General features: G+C 45.6%; 1 protein-coding gene across 3 annotated transcripts; it reads left to right on the plus strand.

The window, feature by feature from the left end:
• The first annotated feature begins 1,869 nt into the window (after positions 1 to 1,869).
• On the plus strand, positions 1,870 to 9,660 carry KCNJ8 (potassium inwardly rectifying channel subfamily J member 8). Of its 3 annotated transcripts, none has more exons than XM_069806651.1 (3): positions 1,870 to 1,953; positions 2,615 to 3,061; positions 6,793 to 9,660. In XM_069806651.1, the coding sequence occupies exons 2-3, from the start codon at positions 2,697 to 2,699 to the stop codon at positions 7,691 to 7,693; spliced, it is 1,266 nt and encodes a 421-aa protein (XP_069662752.1). In that variant the 5' UTR covers positions 1,870 to 1,953; positions 2,615 to 2,696; the 3' UTR covers positions 7,694 to 9,660. The 3 variants fall into 3 exon arrangements, with proteins under 3 accessions (XP_069662752.1, XP_069662751.1, XP_069662753.1); XM_069806650.1 differs by lacking the exon at positions 1,870 to 1,953 and adding an exon at positions 1,968 to 2,346; XM_069806652.1 differs by lacking the exon at positions 1,870 to 1,953 and adding an exon at positions 2,367 to 2,526.
• Positions 9,661 to 20,989: the final 11,329 nt, after the last annotated feature.

The following is a 20,989-nucleotide window of genomic DNA, read 5'->3' on the forward strand; positions in this document are numbered from 1 at the left end:
AATTGGGCATCTGACATGAGTAAATTTGTGTCAGAAGCAAAATAATACAATTCAATGATCTTATGAAAAAGGGGAGGGGGGGGTTCCATGCAGTTCCCAGGCAGTTCTTCATTTTTTGAGATGCAGCTAGCAGCCATACTGGGGAATATCAGTCTTGTTTCTAGCCCCAGCATGGAACAAATACTTCATAGGAGCTAAAAGGGAGAAAGGACGAGGAAAAGGAAAAAAGGACAAGGGAATGGAATTTTTTTTCACGTGTATTAAATCAGTTATTTTCAGTAGTTACACCCAAGTGAGATGCACTTTTGGAGGCTGCATCAAACAAATGAGTCAGCCCCTCAAGACCAGTCTCTGCCACCCCATTTGTAGCAGGGTAACGTCCTGAGTTCTCCAAGCCCAGCCCATGAAGTGCGATAGCTAGCACCAACGACGCTGATCCTGCAGGTGCCCACCCGAGTGACTTTATAATGTATGTGTACTCAGAGCCTGGTTAGAATCTAAAGGCAATTGTTTTAGATCCTGATTTTTCAGACTGGAGCTGGTCATCTGCCTAAAGTTAATTTCATACACAAATGTTTAGCTAATTGCCTAATATGACTGGGGCTTTGAGTCTGGCTCTTTTCTGACTACTGGATATCTGGTATTAGAAAAGGATAGTGCTAGAAAAGTTTCCAGGAATCACTCATCTATTTAAAGTTGAGCACGTGCATGTGTTCAACAGGGTGGATATCTTCAAGCTGAGGATTATACTGCCTGTCAAATGCGCCTTCTCAATTTTTCCAAGCCTGAATACAGTTAAAACCTTCCTGATCACAGCAGGCCTGTCAAGCGTTTCTTTCTTTCTTTCTCTAGTTTACAGAAAGAAGGAAGGTATCTTGTTCTGTATAAATTTTATACCATATAGGTCATTCGCTTGAGTGATATGCAGGAAAGTTTAGAAACGTCCCTTCTGTACACACACGCATTCCTTGGACATGGGGGAGTTAATGTGACACAATGAAATCTCTGCACTTTGCTTCATTAAAATCTAAATTTAGATCTTTCATAACGTTGATGTACTGTTTATTCTTCCTACAACAAACCCTAAGACTTCGGAAAAAAAGCTGCAATTTCCAAGAATGCAAGTTTCCATTAAGCACGAGAGCCAAAACTGTAAACCTCGACCTGTGGGAAAAAGAATGAACTTCTGCGATTTCACTGTTTGGTTTTTGCCATTGTGCGTAATTTCTCCTATACCCATCCCGTACACGAACACCCGTCTGCCAACGCCCGTTACGCCAGCCGAGCATTATAACGGGCCCGACCCTGTGCCCAACGAGAGCTGTGAACCATAAAAAGGAACGTCTTTTTTTCTCTTCTTGCAGAACCAGGTAATTAAGCTTGTCAAAAGCAGCAAAGGCCACGAGATTCCGCCTTCGGTCCTCCATCCAAACACTTAACGCACGTGTGTCGCTTTCCACCTGCAAGCTGCCTCGCCGAGATCCGAGCTAAAAAATGAAGTTCAGGCGCCCCAACTCCCGGTTTACCGGAGGAAGCAACGCAGCCGGGGCTGGGCTTTGCCTACCCAGCCAGAGCCAGCTCCCTAGGGAAAAGACACGACCCAACGCCTCCCGAACTTGCCGGCCCCGGCCCGCGGTGCCCCCCCGCCCGCCCGGCCGCGGCTACGGCTGCGCCCACGGGAGCGCCTGTGTGCGTCTCACCGCCCCGCACCGCCCCGGCCACGCCGCCCTGCCCTGCCCGCCGCCCCCCGCGGCCCCGGCCCGGCCCGACCCGCCGCTGCGGAGCCCAACCGGCCGCCCCCCCCTCGCCCCGCTCCGCCCCGCTCCGCTCCGCCCGGCCGCGCTGCGGTAAGTGGCGGCGGGGGGGGGAGGGGGGTGTCCCTGGGAAGCGTCGGGGGGTCAGGCAGCACCTGCCCTCCCCCGGTGGGACGGGCCAGCCGGCGGGGAGCCGTAGGTTTGTGCTGTCACCCGTCTGGGGACAAAGTCTGGGAATAAAGGGAGGGTTTCCCCCCGCCCGATCGCGGAAAGGAAGGGGAGCCGCGGAGGGGAAACGCGAGCGCCGGCTCCGGGGAGCGCCGCCGCCCGCCTGCCGCACCTCCAGCTCCGCTCCGTCTTGGGATGCTTCGGCGGGGCTGGGCAGCGGCTTTCGGCAGGGTCCTGGCCGCACTGCGGGGCTGCAGCCCCAGGGAATGAGTCTCCACGGCCCCTCCGCACACTAGCCGTGGCTCAGACCGTCCGGTCTGGTTCTCCAGGTCCCGAAGGATGCGAATAACTTAGCGCTCCGTGTTGCGGTACCCAGCCGGGCACTGCTGTCTCCTGGAGAAACAGCCCGAGGAACCGACCTGTCGTACGTCACGTTACTTTACACCGAGTTTGCAAGACTGTGCTGCAGCCTCCCTTCCTGCAAGGAGTGTCGAAACAGCATCCTTCCTTTCTGTTACGAGCCGATATCAATTGCTCAGAAAAAAAGGACGGTCTGAAGGAGGGAGGGCACTGTAGAATAAGTAGTCACACGATGACATTTAATGTAATGGTTGTTGTTGGGGGCTACCTACCCGGGGCTTCTTGCTGTAGCGCGTAGGTGACAGATCTGATGAGGTTCTCTTTTTCTGCAGGGTAGGGTGAGCCCTGCAGAGACGCACTAGAGGGACCACCCCCCATTTCGCATCTCACCGAGTGGACTATGGTGGCAGGAAGATGTTGGCTCGGAAGAGTATCATCCCCGAAGAGTACGTGTTGGCACGGATCGCTGCCGAGAACCTGCGCAAGCCGCGCATCCGAGACCGGCCGCGCAAAGCCCGCTTCATCGCCAAGAACGGGGCATGCAACCTGGCACACAAGAACATCCGCGAGCAGGGGCGATTCCTGCAAGACATTTTCACCACCTTGGTGGACCTGAAGTGGCGTCACACGCTGGTCATCTTTACCATGTCCTTCCTGTGCAGCTGGCTGCTCTTTGCCATGATGTGGTGGCTGGTGGCTTTTGCCCACGGCGACATGGACCCTAGCACAGAGAGCACTACAAACAGCACGAAGTGGACACCGTGCGTGACGTGTGTCAGGTAAAGTACGGTCGGTGGGATGAAGAAAGGGGGGGATCGGAGCTGCCTGCTGTCCTGCCGATGCCTAAAATGCAGCTTTTGTTTTACATGAACCGTTGCGTTTGGTTGAGACAGTTGAAAAGTGCAGTGTTTTCCTCTAGATTACGTAAATTCAGCAAGCCTTCTGGGCTTGGAAAATACTGTACTGTAGATTTCTTTGATTCCTTACAGGATCTGAAAGAGAGGGAGACCTGCTGCTTTTCATGTGTCTCCACACTCTGTGGGTAACATACCTTGCCTGTCGAGATAAGAGCCTGCTGCAAGAGTGGGTATGTGTTATATGTATTGTAACGTCGTCTACGGCAGCGGGAGCATCCCCAGCGTGGTGCGAGCCACTCACCGCGCCAGGGAAAGGTGGCCACCCCACGAGCGGTGCCTGAGAGGCAACGTACCAGCCACGGGTGTCAGGCCGGGCTAGCAAGAGGAAAGCCACTTAGGGCAAGACAAGACGTCTTTCCAGACAGCTAAATATGGGGGGCTTCGAAATACCTCGATGAAGCCGTAGGCCAGCAGTTTGACAAAAGAACAGTTTCCGCAGTGTGCATGGTGTGTCAGACAGTGAAAGCTTAAGGGGCTACTAGATTAAATGTCACCTGTTAAAGTATTTTACTCTCCATCCCCAAAGCCACGACAATTTTCGAGGCACTGATAAACTGACACACGCATACACAGAATAGAAGCGTGTTTGTTAATTGGAGGTGGGGTAAGCAGTAAGACCGCTTCGTCATCGGTAAAATCTCTTTTTATAGCACTAGGTTTTTAAGCAGAAAAATCCTGATTCGGTACCACCAGCCTGCCCCAGCCCAGCTGCCTTTACACATTGCAGTGCTGTGAGGGACTGGGGGGGCCTGCAGGCTCCACTGAGACATCAGACTATCCGCTTCCCTTTTCTCCTTTCTCCTGCACGTAGTTTTGAGGCACCTCACCAAGTTTGAAGGGACCTTGTATCTGGCTCACAAGGGAGCGGAGACTTCATTCTCCCTTTGCTTTGACACTTTTTGCTAAATGGGGATTTTCCAAGCTAAAGGAAATGGGGATTTTTTCCAAGCTAACCTTCACTAGGTTGGGGAGCTGGGGCGGGGTGGTGGTGGTATGCTGTCTTATTTCTTTTCCATTAACTGGCCACAAGCAGTCGCCTCTGAAATGAGACGTCATGACCCAGCTTGCCCCCGCTGGGGTGTCACCCCCGGCCTTTCTGGGATTCGTGGCATTTGTCCAACCTGAATTAGCAAGCAGCTACACCCCGCTGGGGGTCAGCCGGGCGGGATAATCTCTCCGCTTCGTTGGCCCACCCCACGGGGCTCCCCACGGGGCTCCTGGGCCACCCCGCAGAGCCTGAGCCAGCTGCCGAGGGCTTCGTGCTACTGGGACGAGGCGGACCCACGGCCGCGGCTCTGTCCCTCGCTCCCTCCCCGTAGCCCCGGCTGCGGCAGCCCCACGCCGGTGGCTTTCCTAGGGTGGCTGCTAACCTCTGCTGCGGGGACAGCCTGCAAGGGTGTGAAAAAGCAGAGCAAACAAATTGGTGTAACTTTCTGGTTTAGTCCTTGACAAAGAACACGATGCTCGATGCTTGAGCGTCCGTGGCCAAGCCACGGAAAATCTTTTCCCTTCATAGTGAAATACTTGGTCTTGTTAAATCTGGCTGCCACTTTGGACAAAGTCGTGAAATAGCGATATGATTGCTGACATTTTTAAGAATGGTGAGTTGTTGGATGTAAAATATATTTAATATCACAACGCTATGTATGCCAAAATAATGGCAAATATTTTTTAACCTACTTTGCTGAGATTTAGGCCCACAGATATTTCAGGAGAGCCTTCTTTTTGGGTAGGTGCTGTTACAGATTTTTGGGAAACCTGGTTTTGGAAATTTTAACCAGTGCCTAGAACTTGCACGGCACTTCAAGTTTTCAAAGTACTGCAGAAAGTTCTAAGTCTCACAGCTCTTTGCCACATGAAGCAAACATTATCCAAAGGGGAAAACTGTAACACAGCTCTAAGGGGAAGGACCTGGGAATGGTGTGATTTGGAGTTTCTGGCCCCCTCTTCACATGGTCAAAATGCTATACAGACTTGCTGCTTCAGTTACTTCCACTGTAAAAGGGTGGATTCTCTTTTCTTATTTTTTTTAAGAAGGAGTACTGTTAAGGGAAATCAGTATATTTACTCCACAGAGCTTTAAATTGAATTAAGCTGAATTAAGTTTAAACCAGAAGCTTCATTCTGGGTGTAACTAAATACTCATTAGCATAAGAAAACATTCCATGGACTCTATTTATTAACTCCTTTGTCCCTGATTTCTTCAGAGTGAAATGTAAAAATAAACCCCTCAATACAAGGGAATCTGCCAAAGATTAAAAAAATAGAAAAGGCAAAAAAAGGCAAAGTTCTTTCAAAAGATATCTCTGCAGAGACTGGCTGGTTTTCTGAAAGATGAACTTTCTCATTCTACAGAAAATTACCCCAGATATTGCCTATGCTATTTAAATGTCTCCTCATGACCCCAGGTTCACTGAAAATATGGCTAGGAAAAAAAAGAAAAATTTATTTAAAAGCAGATTAATTGAAAAGCAAACCAAACCCAATGAACGGTTTAGAATCATCCTCGTGGGCAGGACATATTTTCCATAGGTAAAGCCATGTCAAGCAGGGCAATGCTCCAAATGTTGGTGGATTGCACTGTGTTGAAAGGGTGACTATGATACTAGTTCATATGAGACTCCATGTGCTGCAAGTCTACCAGATAAACCCCAAGGTACTGATTTTAGACATAAAAGACGTTGGGGAAGGATGTGTCTGGTTATAAAAGGAAATTAAAGACCCTGGTATATACAGGGGATATGACATTGTGGACTACTATAAATAACGTATTTTGGAATGTTTGTGGACAGCATCCTCTGATGTTCAGCACTATAGCATATTAGGGACGTTTAACTTAACCCGCACTTCTACAGTGCACTTCTGTGTTGAAATTTTCCAGCTAGTCTCGCCACGGCAGTGACCTAAACCCAAACCCTGGGTCACAGCGTTGTCCTCCTGCCAGGATGTGCAGAGGGGACCGTGGAGGCCACTGGCCTCTCTGCAGCCTGATCGTGCGGGCTCAGTCGCAAGGCGAGCAAGGGTTTGGGAAGTGTCACCAGCCTGGGAGTGTCCCCTTTCCCTCCAGGAAATCCTGCTAAAGGGGGCCACGACTCAGGTAGTATGAGTGATGTGCTGCAGTTTTCCCCGTTTCCTTTCCCTGCACAGGCTGGTGGAAGAATCTCAGCTGATTGCTCGCTGTTGCCAAACCACCGCTCTCCACCAAGGGCTTCAGGCGATTGAGAAGGTGAAAAGCCCAGGTGTTACAGCACTGGCGACTAATACAGTGGGCAGCATGTATTAATTACCAATTAATTACCAATTACCAAGAACAGAGGATCTAGCCAGCTTCTTGGGGTCATCTAGAGTTACAGATGGTCTTTTAGGAGCTCAGGCTCTGAGGTCTTCCCTGTCACCATCAGATACTGCACCAATCATACAGAAACAGAGTCACCAAGCATGCAGTGCTTTTGCTGGTGTTAATAGAAGACTTAAGTGTACCAGGACTTTACAAATAGGTCCTTAAGTTTGTTTCTAGAAAGTATATGTTAATAGCTTCTCAGTTTGTGTTCAATGTCCTTAGAGTTAACTTTGTGCTGTATCTTCTTCTCCAGGTCTTTCACCTCCGCTTTCCTCTTCTCCATTGAAGTTCAGGTGACCATTGGTTTTGGGGGCAGGATGATGACAGAGGAATGTCCTTTGGCCATCACGGTCTTGATTCTGCAGAACATTGTGGGACTGATCATCAACGCTGTCATGCTGGGCTGCATATTCATGAAAACCGCACAAGCTCACAGGCGGGCTGAGACCTTAATTTTCAGCCGGCAGGCGGTCATTGCAGTTCGAAATGGCAAACTTTGCTTCATGTTTCGAGTGGGAGACCTGAGGAAGAGCATGATCATTAGTGCCTCGGTGAGAATTCAGGTTGTGAGGAAGACTACGACCCCTGAAGGAGAAGTTATACCCATTCACCAAGTAGATATCCCTGTGGATAACCCCATTGAAAGCAACAATATTTTCCTTGTGGCTCCCTTAATCATTTGTCACGTCATAGACAAGCGGAGTCCTCTTTACGATATCTCTGCTGCTGACCTGGCGCTCCAGGACCTGGAGCTCATCGTGATACTTGAAGGAGTCGTAGAAACAACTGGCATCACGACACAGGCGAGAACCTCCTACATAGCAGAGGAGATCCTGTGGGGTCACCGCTTTGTGCCCATCGTCACCGAAGAGGAAGGCGTGTACGCAGTCGACTACTCCAAGTTTGGCAACACCGTCAAAGTGGCAGCACCACGTTGCAGTGCTCGAGAGCTCGACGAGAAGCCGTCCATTCTCATCCAGACCCTGCAGAAGAGCGAGCTGTCCCACCAAAACTCCCTGCGGAAACGCAACTCCATGAGGAGAAACAACTCCATTCGGAGGAGCAACTCCATGCGGAGAACCAATCCCTCCCTCATCGTGCCCAAAGTGCAGTTTATCACGCCCGAGGGGAGCCAGAGTGCCTCAGAAACGTGATACACAGCTTTGTGCAAGGTCGGTGGGCTTCAGGAGGAGGAGGCACCTGTGGTGTTTTGTCCAAATTTTCTTTTACTTAAGAAAATGAGAACATGATGCAGAAAAGAACTGTGCAAGAACTATTTATTCTATTACTTACTGAAAGCACCACCTAATGGCATTAGGAAACACTTTAGCACTTAGTGTATGAATTAATAAAAAATGGCATGTACACTAAAGAAAACACAGTTCACTCATGTAATATAATGTGTATTTATACTTGTTTTAATGGCATGCTAATTTTTTAAATCGTATTTTTCCCATCAAGGGTCTCTGTCTTATCTTCTTCTGCTGGCTGTCACAAAATGTGGTTCTTTCCTATGTAAGTGGGTTACCTGCCCGCAGGCAGAAGTGAGTGCTTTTTCAAAACTGCTGCTTACAACAGCTCCCATAGATTTTGTGGGGGATATTTGGATATCGATCTTTTTGGGGTGAATTCCTTGTTCTCTTGAAAGGAGTAGCTAAATTCCTCAATGATTTCACTGGAGAAGAGCTAGTATCTTACCTTCAGTTTTCCAAGTCTTTCTTTCTATTGGTTTATGGCAAAGGCATTTGGAGAGCAAATTCGGGTCAGCTGAAGTGAAAATCCCAGGCAGCACCGGCAGAAAAACCAGCGAAACGGCACGGCCTCTTGCAGAGCACTGCTCTACTTCTCAGGATGAGATACTCCACTGCAGGACAGCCTGCATCTGTAATGTAGCTGTAGCCCAAGCTGAGAAACTCAAGTCCTCCTGGCTGCCACCTGAGCATCCATTTCACTGAAATTAGTCAAGCTGAAAAAAGCACACGCCTCTTTATCATCCTCTTCATATTGGTGGAAGACCAAATCCTGTTTTGTTTTCTCTTATAGATTCATACACTGAAGACAACAAGCGTACTTCCTTCACTTACAGTATTTTTTGTAGGATTGAGATTGCTTCAGCAGAAGGTTACTTTTTACCAGTGGGAATTCATGAGTGGGAATGAGAGGGAACCATGCCAGTAATATTAAAGACAGTATTTTTCAAAACTATCTGAAAAATTTTCAGGGGGACTTGGGTGCTGCTGCTGAATTGCTATTTTTCAGCAGTGTCTCACCTGTGTTTTTATATGATATGGCATTGAGAACTGGTGGTAAGCAGCTTTTCTCTTCAAATTAAAATGGGAATTTGTTATTTAGGGCCTTCCCAAAAATGTCATCACAAGTTTTTCTACAAGAATAAATAAATGTATGGCAACTAATTGTATCACATTTGGTAATGCTAAGTTGATGCATGCTTTTTTCCTCTGTGAATAAGAAGTATAACTATGGACAAATTCCTGTTCGAATTTCTTATAAAAATTGTCTTATCATGTCTGTGGCTCAAGAGAAGTGCTATCCTGGTACTGACTCTTCGAGCCACTCAATCACTTAAATACTTTTGTAATTTTAAATATTTGCTTATTTATTATTCCTATCAGGTAAAATAGTCAAAAGCAATGCTGGATTCTCATTCTCTTTGGAAGTCAGTTCATCACCACTCATATGGATGGTTTGCAGGCTTCGTGCCATGTTGGGTGGTGGCGCGGAGGGGCATTGCTCTGTGGTGTAGGGTCCCTACATTTGGAGCAGGTGCCTTCCCGGCCATGAACACTGACAAAATACTTCATCCGAAGCAGTAGCAGAAACTGCAGTTTCTGCTAAAAGCATTCATTCCTTGGCCTATCCATTAATGTTGTGGAAGGATGGATGGTGAACATGTGGAGATATTAATCTGTCCATTGTGTGTCCAAACAATGAACATCTGTAGCTTCCAAGAAGAGTCAGAGCAAAGCATATACAATTTGTCTCTGGCCTCCATTTCCAGGGCTGTGAATTTCTTTGAGGCTGTCTGTTTGATATATGGTTAAGTAAGTCAGATGCTGTACAAAAGCAAATTTTCTACAAAATAAAAAAATGAAAACAATGATTTCTTCCATCTCTGATTTTTCCCTATTTCTTTCCATTTTTTCCTTTGTATTCTGCATTCATTCTTCTATACTCTTAGTCCTTCTTGTATCCCAGCCTTTTCCACAGTCCTTTGAGTAATAATTTTATATCATCTCAATACTCTTTCAGTATTTCAGCTGAGATTTTTTTTACCCACAACCATTTTCTCCTTTTCTCCTTAAGTACATTCTTCCTTCCAATTTTTATTTTGCCTTCATCTCTCTCTCTGCTTCACACCTACTGTACTCTCTTTCCCGTGAGGCTATTACAGGGATATTGGTATTTTGAGATAACACTAAGACACCTCAGTCATATGCAAGGATGCTGAACAGATACACAAGGCAGACCCTTGTGTCATGAATGTCACGTTCACATATGCTGTGCTCCTGCTCCTTGCAGAAAACCCCTTAGTGCAAAGCCCCTTTCCTGAGCAAGTTTTTCAGTCCTGGAAGAGGCCGGCGGCAGAAGCCGCCCAGCTGGTTGTGGAGAGCAGTGGGGAGGCTTTGGGCCTGGGAGCTGCGTTCCTCGCTGAAGGACGGGTTTCAGACCTGGCCAGTTCAATATGTTTAATTATTTATTCACCCTGGCAACTTTATCAGGTGAAAGAGGCTTTATATTAAATTTGAAGTTTTCTGTGTTTAAAGTACACTGCCAAGTTAAGAACAACAGTTGAGATTTCTACGAAATACTGCTGATAGTTCATGCTGGCATTTAACCATCTATCTCTCTCGTTGATAATGATTTAGAAAATTAGAAGCAATAATGTATAAGCATTGGCTGACTGCTGTCTCCTCACACACATTTGTGTCCCTACCATTCCCATCCCCCTGTGACACGGTGTAACTGGAACTGTGTTATTCGACATCGCTTATTCCAGGCCTTTAATATACTTTGGCTCTTTGACCAGCCTACCAGGCAGATGTTGCTGGGGAGCAAAACTATTTCCTAAGAGTAGAAAAGTGATTATAAAGTCCTTCCAGGACAGGCATTTTATCTGGGACTGCACTTTATTTTTTCTTTCTAGCCTTAACTTAAAGAACTTCCCTATTTTAAACAGAAAAATAGCAGTGAGACCCTTTGTCCTCTCTTTGGACACCCAGAAGATTCAGAGTTACCGTGGTGGGGACATAGGGAGCAAACAAACACAGACAGTGCTTACAGGGGATATAAAGCTCCGGGGCCGAAGCCAACCTCTGAGTAATAGGATTTGGAGGAAAGTTTCCCTGCTGGCAGGTTATTCCGCAGCTGTCACCTTCAGGAGTTCTTGCGCTCTCTTTTGAAACGTCTGGTGCGAGCCAGGGACAGAGGCAGGACCCTGGCATCGGTGCACCCTGAGCAGGGCAGGTAGATCAGGTCTCTGCGGGAGGGCCGGCAGACCACCAGCACAAGGGCTCTCCCTCTCCTCTCTGCCCAGAGCGATGCCGTCAAACCCCGCAGTGAACCCGGCCACTGGAGACCCCCAGCTGCAGCCAAGCCTGGCCAGGACGTGCAACGCACGGTCGTCGAGTGCTGCCCAGAGCCCCGAAAGCCTGGCTCCAGGGAGGAGCCCTCAGTGCCCGCGGCACGGAGGAGAGCGCTGCTGAGTCAGACAGGGCTCGAGGTGGGGTTTGGGGCTGCCTGCTGGAGGGGGGTCGCCTGGCTGAGCTGGGCTGCCAGGGTGGTCCGCGCCGCAGGCAAGGCAGCGGCGTTGCCCTTCGAGCCTGGGCTGAACCAGGGCTGCTGAAGACACAAGCAGGATAGGCACCTAAGCACTAAAAGCTAATGGAAGTGGGATCGTGACTCAACGAGGAAAAAACGGGTATATTTCGGGTGCCCTGGGGCAGCCTGTCTGGCTGCCACAGCTGCTCGGGTGGCCACTGGTCTCCCATCAGGGCCGTGACACTCCTGCCCGCTCCAAGCACCCCGCTTGGGCACCCTCCTGTGCACCCAGCCGCATCCTGCTCTGCGTACCAAGCCCCGCTAAAGCCTGCTGCAAGGCACACTTTAAACCCCTCCGTGACACTTGGCATCACTGTGGCCTTGTAAAACGACCCCCCTCCTGAGTATTGCTTCATGGGCACGTGTTGCACCACAGCAGTTTGCCCTTGTGAATACAACTGCTTGGCTCCACCCACAGAAGGGTTTACCCAAGCTTTCTGGGATACTCAAGACATTGTACAGCAAGAGAGCCAGAAGTATGTTCAGATTTATTTAATACTTCATGTATGCAACAGGCCTTTACCCTAACACCATGTCTTACTGTAGTCCACCAGGTCATTTCAGAGGCACAGGACTTACCTTACAGCCGTCTCGAATGTATCTCACAAAAGCACGCGCCTTTATCTATATTGCATAAAGTTCAGGCAAGGAATCATGCTTTTGCTTTTCCATCTGGAAAGCAGTACACACACACCATTCTTGCCGACTGAAAAAACATGGTTAATTCTGCCTATCTTTTCTTCCCTCACAAACTAAAATTGAGGACATTTTGTGAAACCAGTTTCCAAGCTCTCCAGTGATTATTATTAGCAAATGCTTGTTGCTGCAAGCTGAAAAAGTAGTTAGTCCAAGACCAGAAAGGAACTTTGACTGGAGGAAAAAACATTAGATATTATATGATGAAAGGAACAAAGCTTTCATTACTTTTGACAAATTATATTCTCTGCGGAGCCTGATATTTTCAAAACACTGGTGGGGGTTTGGAAGGCACCATCAAGCAATAAATCATGTCCTGCTAGACTCTGATTTTGTGCTGTGCTACTATTAGCAACAGGGTTTTGTAGCTCCAGCACGGCATCCTACAACGTCAGCCTAGTCTCCTGATGCTTGCAGTGACCGGACATGATGCTGGGGATTCGCGGTGAGCTGGGTGGTGGCTGATTGCAGGAGCTGTGGTCACCAGACTCGATGGCGAGTGATGCTGGGGCTCGCGGATGCAGGGTTGGGGCTGGAGGCAGCAAGGACCCTGGTGTCAGTGCCCTGGGTTGGTGACTTGTCTCCAGGAGCAGACTGGGAAGCGGTGTGGCTCCCCGGGTGCTTTGGACAGTGTCCTTCACAGGAAGGTATCGTTCTTCATGTCAAGCTGATGGGGGACACTCTTGCTGTGTGTGATGCATGGCAGTGAAATATGAAATGACAGAGTAAATTCCCACTTCTCTAAACCCAATTTCTTGCCTGGGTTACTTGCATAGCCAGGTGAGAGTTAACTTTTTCTCCCCCAAATGCTTATGTTATAATACATTTTCCATATATGTGTTTACATCACATCCAGACTAATCTAAGCTGACAGGCAAGAATTTCTAATACCCCTAGAATATTAATAATGCTTCCCGGCACTATCTCTCTGAATTATGTTTCCTACTTCCCCTTAAGAATTCTTTGAACTTGAAAAAAAAAAGATTTCTCATGTGATAACTGGACAGTAAAGATAAAATATGTTCCCACATTCCCTTATTGGACGGTGTAGAGACATTTAGCCCGCAGAGACAAGATCAGTGCTGTCCAAGAGAAACAGCCACTGAGGCTGAGGCACTCACAGTCAGGACACATTACCAAGGGGCTTGGATTAAAAGAAATATTTTAAAATACTAAGAATTCAGTAGGTTTCTGGCTGAGGACTCTCCTTTCAGACCACCGATGAGTTATCGGTTAACATTGAAGGGAATGTGCTAGGACCATCAAGACATAGTACAACATAAGAAAGACAAAAAGCATGCATTCAAGGAAAACATTGTCCATACTTTAGTTATTGCTACCAAAAATTTTAACATTTAGATGGTTAAAAATTCAGAGGCAAACAAAAAAGTGATGGATTCTCTCTTCTCCTTTAACAAAGGTTTAACAATTTTTCTTTTTTTTCTTCTACTCCAAAAAAGTGCTGATCCAACTGAAGACTTTACTTCTACCCACAAACATGCTGTAGTTTTCTGGAGGATGTGTGTTATTCTCAACATACTTTTCTGGGCTCAGTGCAGGAGTAGCTATGATGTCATGGCCTGTGCTGCTCAGGAGGTCAGACGGGATGATCTAATGGTCCCTTCTGCACTCCAAATTTATGAATAGGGAGGGTTAATGAGTTTTGGTCAAGAGAAAGGCTTCCTCTGATTCAAAAGTCTTAAATTAAGCTCCCACTGAGGAAACAAACAAACATGGGGAAAAAAAAATGTTGATTTATTTTGACAAATGCATTTCAGTGCTAATTACAGATCCTTCAGACAGCACTGACAAATGTCCCTGGGGATAATTTGTAAAAATTAGGGTATCTTATCATTACAGGAGTTTACTTTGCATCCTACTGTTGTTAAATTTTGGCTTCGTAACAAGGATGAGAAAGCCAGCTTCTGTGTGGGCCAAAATGAAATTATGTTTCTTGGGTTTATGGTCTGAGGTCTACTGCAAAGATCATTAAATTGAGGAATGGCACTGGAGTGACTGCAAAGGGCTGTCGCGGTTTGGGGCTCACTGTCTTCCTCACCCAGGGAACATCACTGCTCTCCTCAAGCGCTATTTTTGTAACCACAATAGCCACGAATATTAATTGCATCCTTCCATGGCCCAGCCTCGTTATCCTTCAGGGTGTATGTTTTGATGTTAGGTCTTTGATGCTGGGTGATCCGGGTTGGTCTATCAAAAAGGGGTTGCTTCTGCTGACTGTCACAGTTTTCAGATTCAGTCAAGGCCAGGACATAAAGCAAAACTGAAGAGTTGCAACACCCAGTAAACAAAACTCTGCTGAGTTTGAGCGAGAGCAAGTGACAATTGTTAGCCCCTTGGGTGGTCAGATTTGCATCTCGCAGCATTTCCAGAATATATCAAATAATAAAAGATGTTCTATGCTCAGCCTTAGCTAGTGTTTTAAATTGTGTTATAAACAGATACTATTCCTGGCTGATCAGATAAAATTGTTTGTGATGTGCTGTTTTTTCCATATACAAAATCTCACCATATTCTCTAAATCTGTTGTGTTAAATTAAGTGAGTAATAGTATTTCTGAACTGAAGCTCTCCTTATAGTCAGCCCCTTTGTACTGTCTATACAGCAATATGAAAAATGGAATACAAGTCTGAATGTGCTTCCTGAAATATTTAATTTAACCTAATTTTAAAGACATGAGTATCCTTCAGTTTATATTGGCATTAAGCATGTCATCATCAGTAATTATTTTCCTTCAGGGAAAATAATCTGTTCAAATATCAATTCAGATATTCTGGTTAAAGATAAAAAGTAACAGGCAATGAGCAAAGAGTAAGTTTACATTTTGATCAACTGCTCCAATACAACAAAATTGCTTGTGATATTGCATCATGTTTCTGTGAAGGTTTGTAGTAAACTGTATGACTGAGGCTGAGTTTTTCAGTGTGTCCTTTTTCAGGAATTAAAAAAAACCTTTCACAATCCATTTTATTATGGTATGTCTTGAGGAATGATTCCAGGAAAACATATGGCTGGACATGACTACATTTACTACTGAGGTCCAGCTCAGTACTACACTTCAACTTGTGCTCAATTTTGAAGGACAGCTGTCCCATCACTGAGCACATAAGGCCATGTCTAATACTAAAACTGTGTTTATTTTTTGCTTGAATAACAAAGTTTCACCAGTTTCACTGAGGCCAGACAATGCCTGCAAAAGCATTACCATGGAAGAAGAGGTTGCCATCTTCCCCTTAGGGGCACGAGTGTGGTAACATTGACCCAACTGCAGGTGGGTCTACACCCTCGCTGTCTGTACGCCAGAGTTAACTCGCACAGGACTTCAGGTTAACGCTCGAGCACTTTGTTCAGCCACAGCCGAAGTTATGAACACCAGGATGATAGAGGAAACCTACATGTCATCCATAAGACATTCACAGAATTAAACTAGGAGTAGTAGGATGACCACATAAGGCCACAAAGCAGCTGCCACCAGTGGAGCCACATGACCCTTACTTGTGCCCCTTTGGTCAATGAAGGCTGCAGCCGAAATGAGCCATCTTCTGGATTTTTTTTTCCTTGCTTCAGTCCTAACAAATGTTTCTCCCCCATTTAATTAAACTTGGAAACAGTGCAACCCAAATCATACACAAACCCCTGAAACATTTCATCACAATAGTTTAAAACCTCTCACGTTTATAAGTAATGGAAAATCCTACGTTTAAAATACAAAGGACTATGCTGTACATTGCTTTCAGGGGGAGTTGGAGAAGGTCCAGGACTAATGTACTTCAGTCATATCAATTACTAGAGTAAAGGCACAAAACCAGAGAAATGAGAAGTTAAGATGGCTAAAATAAAGATTTCCTGACCATGCACTGAATGGTCAGTGGAACAGTCTTCAAAGCAGAGGTGACAGAAACTTTACTGATGGTGATGTTTAAAGTGAGACCCTACGCAGACATGTGCAAGCATGGAAACACGTAGCCTAAGTCAACCGTATTTTTCTCATTTTAAATGTCAGCATCTGAATACTCACTCACTGAGAGGCTGCTAGCAATGTCCACAAAACAGAAAGATCATCTTAAGCAGGTAGCCACACCTTGCACAGTGCTTGCAATTCACTGCAAATCACACACCTAGCAACTAGTGATAACTCCTTATGTCTTTCCAACATAATACATCTGTGTATATTAATACATTCTTTCCTATTCCACTTCAAGGACAGAACTATTAATTCATCAGTAAATTCCTTAAACTTAAATTCTTCTTGTGTACATTATCAAATCAAAGGAGAAAACCTTGTTTAACTTGGTATTTATATAAATAGGTATATATATACACGTAAAAATTTATATAAAGAGGTAAGTGTTTGCACTGCCAGATTTGGTGGTAGGGATTCTACAGGTTATTGTTATGTTGATTTTCCAGCCAGAAGATTCCATTTAAAGCTTAGGCTCTGGCCACACACACACAAATTATATATATATGTATGTATATGTATGTATGTCACAAATCCTCCTGTCTGAGAGACTGCCTCGTGCTTTAGAGAGGAAAAGACCATCACTGTGATGCACTTCTCTCCCATCCAGGGTCTCAACTAATTGCATTGACCTTTGAGCAAAGCTACCATCTCCATCTGTTCTGGCAGACATTAAGGAAGGTTCAACGCAGCAGAAGATGCATTTTTTGTTTGGAAGAACAGGCTGTGAAGGGGGAATTTTCATCCTTATTAGGGCAACCTAGCAGTGATTAATGTGACATGATGTCACAGGAGAAGCACTGGTTTTGAGACTGATTTTTGTTTGTAACTCTTTGCAATGTGTTGGTTTAGATTTCTGTCAAGTGTCTCAGAGAGTTCCACATGACCACATTCCACTTTGAAGTTTTCAGCTTGACTTACATATGTATGCAGTGGTGGAGGAGGCTGGTACATGCCAGTGTGCCATCTGGACAGAAAATGGGGCAGGATAGTTGCAAAGTGAAACTTATTTTAATTTCCCCATTAGGATTTTCAGGCATTTCATATGGGTACTTCAAAAATGTCATTTGGAGTATTACACAGGGAAAAGAAAGTGAAATGGAAAAATGTGGGCATGTACAAGAGTGCACACATGCAAAGAACACTTATGTTTTGTTCCTGAACTTTTTGTGGAAAAGAAAGGGTTGTTTTAGTAGAAACAGATTTCAGACCTCCCTTTGAAAAACTTGCCCATAGTAATTCGGCGCATGAAACCATCAAGAGGCTGTGGCGGCTCAACTCAGTAAAATTGCCATACTTATGGACCCATCCGCCTAACAGCATCAGTCATGGCACGCACACAACAGAGGGTACAAATGTACCTTCCAAGGGGTGAAATATTTATTAGCAAAGACATGGCAGGCTTACCAAATGGTTTCATTCAGAAACCTGGGTTTTTAGAGGCTAACACTTACTCTCAGTAGCCACGCTCCGCGAGCGCTGACAGCCACAGACGGTGCCGTCCGGGGAGCTGCACACACCGTGCAGGACACGTGCCTTCAGCCACGGAAAGCGGCGGTGACCACACAGCTACGTGCCTCCCCATTCACATCAGGCAGGGACTCACTCCCAGCTGGGTCGCATGCCCTGGCCATGCGAACTTCACAGCAACAACAGGGATCAGCCCCGGATTTTCTTGCTCTCAAAAGCACATGTGCCTAATGTCCCCCCAGGGAAGGCTCGCTCGGAGCTGCCAGAGCACAGTTCAAAGGACTGTGAAAGACAAACCAGATTCCTGATTCCCTTCCACATCTTTTGCTTTTCCTCTTGCTAAACAATTGATTATTGCATGTAGGGGTCTTGCACACACTCCGAACTGGAATAGTTCCTTGTGCCCTCTGACTGAGCATTAACGACCTGGATTGTCTGTAATAATTAGCGGACAGTGAACGCTGAAACAGTTCCTATGGTGTCAGCTGTGCCACTATGGTGAATCAGCTCAACAAAGGGCTGCTGGGCAAAAGAAAGAGAAAAACCAAGAATGGTAGGACAAGCCATCATCAGTACACATGGAGTATTGTGAAGAGACAATGACAGGGCAAGAAGGAGTGCAGGGATACCAGAGACCAAACTACTGCAGCAGACTTGAAGGAACACACCATCCAAGGGAGGAGAAGACAGCTCCTCCAGAGAACCAGGCTAATGTGGGAATGCGCTGAAGAAGTCACAGGATAGCTGGCTTTTAAGGAAAGCAGAAGTGGATGTCAGCTGTTCACAGTTTTAAAAACATTTCTTACTGAACGTACTATTCTTTTTGGTAAAGTAAATGTGATTTTGGTTTATTTCAGATCACAGACTTCTGAAAGGGAGATCTGCAAGTACTGGATTCTAGTTGCTGTGCTGGGTAGGACATGATAAGACACAGGTACCTAATAAAGTGTGAACTATAGAGTATCATCTGCTAGTATGAATAAATGTGAACGTAATTAAAACACTGAGGATGCTGTTACCCACTGAGATAGACAGAACATCCGAGCACCTTCAATATCCTGAACAGTTCAGCAATCGCTGTACACTTGCTTTAAGTCCCGTTCAAATTAGGATTCTCAAGGAAGCCTCTAAACTTAAATGTATGCTTAAGAGTCCAGAGTCCAGGCAGGAAGAGCACTCAAAGTGAAAAGTGGCAGGATCTCCAGAACATAAATCTGTCTAGCAGAGGAGTTTTCCTAATCCTGAAGCAGCCCTTCCCAGGCAGCGTGGGTGTGTGCCTTCCAGCCCCAGGGAGTTATTTAACCCTAAACTTACATACAAACGCAAGTATCTTTGTTTAGACATTTCAATGCAACCTCTGCTGGAAAAGAAAATGGCAGAAAGGTCTTCACTGCCCTTTCTGTATGGCAGCAGTGTGCTTTTGTTTTCTGGTTAAAAAAAAAGGAAGATTGTGTAGCAACAGAACCTCAATTAATAATGAAAAAACCCCATATCAGTAATCAAGTAAGTGAACAAGATTTGGTTTTCCCTATTTTGTACCTCATGGTTTAGTACTGGTTTTGAAAGAATTGCCTCCTTTTCAATAGCGACAGAACTCCAGACACTGCAGGGTAGACTGGTGCTGTTTGAAATGATGGATGTGAAAACTGTACAATGAAAATAAATGTAGGTACACTGTTTGGATCACCTATGTGCACTTATGAGATGTGTTCTTCTTGTGAGTCTGCAAAGTGCCTTCCAAACGCTGTGATTGCAAGCAGCTCATATCAGAAAACAGTATCAGGTAGAAAGTAGAGGTTCAGGTTAGCTAAAATTTATGATTAGTTCTGACATAATCTGAACGTAATCTGAATCTTTCTAATCCTAACTGGCACATTGTGGTCTTCTGTGGATGACTTCAGGTTTTCCAGATGCAATTCCAACGTATTTTACAAGCACCATTCACACTAACTATGCTGTATTTCCAGAAGATAGAACGAATACATATTTTCATTTTATAAACAAAGCGGGGTTTGTTTCTTGTTCAACGACGTAATAAGTACACTGTAGTTACAGCAGGCACAAATCATGACTGACCCTTTATGCCATGGGTGCTGCCTTGGTTTGCGCTCGAGTCTGTTGGCTCTGGCCCCCAAATTCCCTGTGGGAGTGTATGAGAGCAGGGATTGACAATGGCCCAGTACTGAAATGGGATTTCCTGAGCTCACCGTGCTACCTGCCACCAAAATGTAGCCAAAGTAGCCCAGCCCAGCTCAGTCTTGCTCAGACTTTGCAAGTCTTGCTCAAGCACTGGGAGGACAAACCCCTGTATATCCACTGTCATAAGCCAGTTTAGCCTTAAGCATAAAGGAAAGAGCCTTACAATTACGTAATTACATGTACTACTTGAAGTCAGGGAAAGAAAAATTACTTCTTTCGTCTGAGCAAAGGCCCAGTAATCACTTGAGAAACAAAATGTCAAGCAAGAAGCATCTCCAGGGTACTGAGCATTCCCAGAGGAAGCAAGAGACACATTTCTTCTCAGGAGATTTTCCCACCGGCAGAAAGCAAGGCCATCGTGCAGTTTGCATAACAAAAAATTGAACAGATCCCAGTAGTAATAGATCAATTAAGCTTTTCTGGGGTGTGATTGTTTTGGTTTGGTTTTTATGTAGTTCATAAACCTGAAATTAAATATCTACAAACAGTATTTTCTATTTTTTTCCTGGTGATATGGCTTTCTTTTTGCCATTTAAAACAGAGAAGCCAGGATTGCAATTCAAAATCTCATCAGTATCAAAACCAGACCACAGTGCACACATCCCCTTCTAGCATACATTGTTATATTATATGAAAGGAATTGGAAAACGTGATAAGGTTGTAGTAACTTAATTCACAGGAGGCAGTTTACTGCTGAACTCTCCCCTAGAACATGTCCCAGAGTACAGGAAAGGGAGGCTCTGCCTAGTCCTTCATGCATCAGCCAAAATTGGATTTGTCACAAAAATGGAGAAGCACCTAGACACCCAAAATAGATGCTCTATTTCGATATAACCTTTCTTTACTGAGTGCTAAACCCCAATGTGCTAAGAAGATAATTCTTTGTTTTCTGTGTATAATAAAATGAAGTCCTAGAAGATGACTTTTCTTTTCTCAGTCTAGTCCTAAGTTTCAGTTACCGCACAGACACATGCACCCCTGCTCTTTTCCTCTGCCTATCATCGGCCCTGTCCTCTCCTGCTTCTTGTTCCCATGTGGCAACTCAGTGTCAGCACGGAGCTCCTGGTCTGGAGCCACAGCCTGGCTCAGTTCACCTTTCTTCTCAAAGCAACGTGACCATGGTGGCACACAGTGACCCAGCACTGGCAGTCTGCTGTGGTGATCTGCCTGGCAAAAAAAATGAGAGATGTAACTGAATTCCAAGAAATATTAAAAATAATATATTATTGAAAAGCCATAGGCTGTGAGAAGACAGGGGAGATAAGGT

The sequence above is a fragment of the Haliaeetus albicilla genome, chromosome 19 (genome assembly GCF_947461875.1).
Source record: "Haliaeetus albicilla chromosome 19, bHalAlb1.1, whole genome shotgun sequence".
Lineage (NCBI taxonomy): Eukaryota > Metazoa > Chordata > Aves > Accipitriformes > Accipitridae > Haliaeetus > Haliaeetus albicilla.

What these genes read in the sequence shown, in the direction of transcription:
- KCNJ8 (XM_069806651.1), top strand. Translation starts at nt 2,697, where the DNA reads ATGTTGGCTCGGAAGAGTATCATCCCCGAAGAGTACGTGTTGGCACGG. An exon ending in CCGTGCGTGACGTGTGTCAG is followed by an intron (nt 3,062 to 6,792) that starts GTAAAGTACGGT and finishes CTTCTTCTCCAG; the next exon opens with GTCTTTCACCTCCGCTTTCC.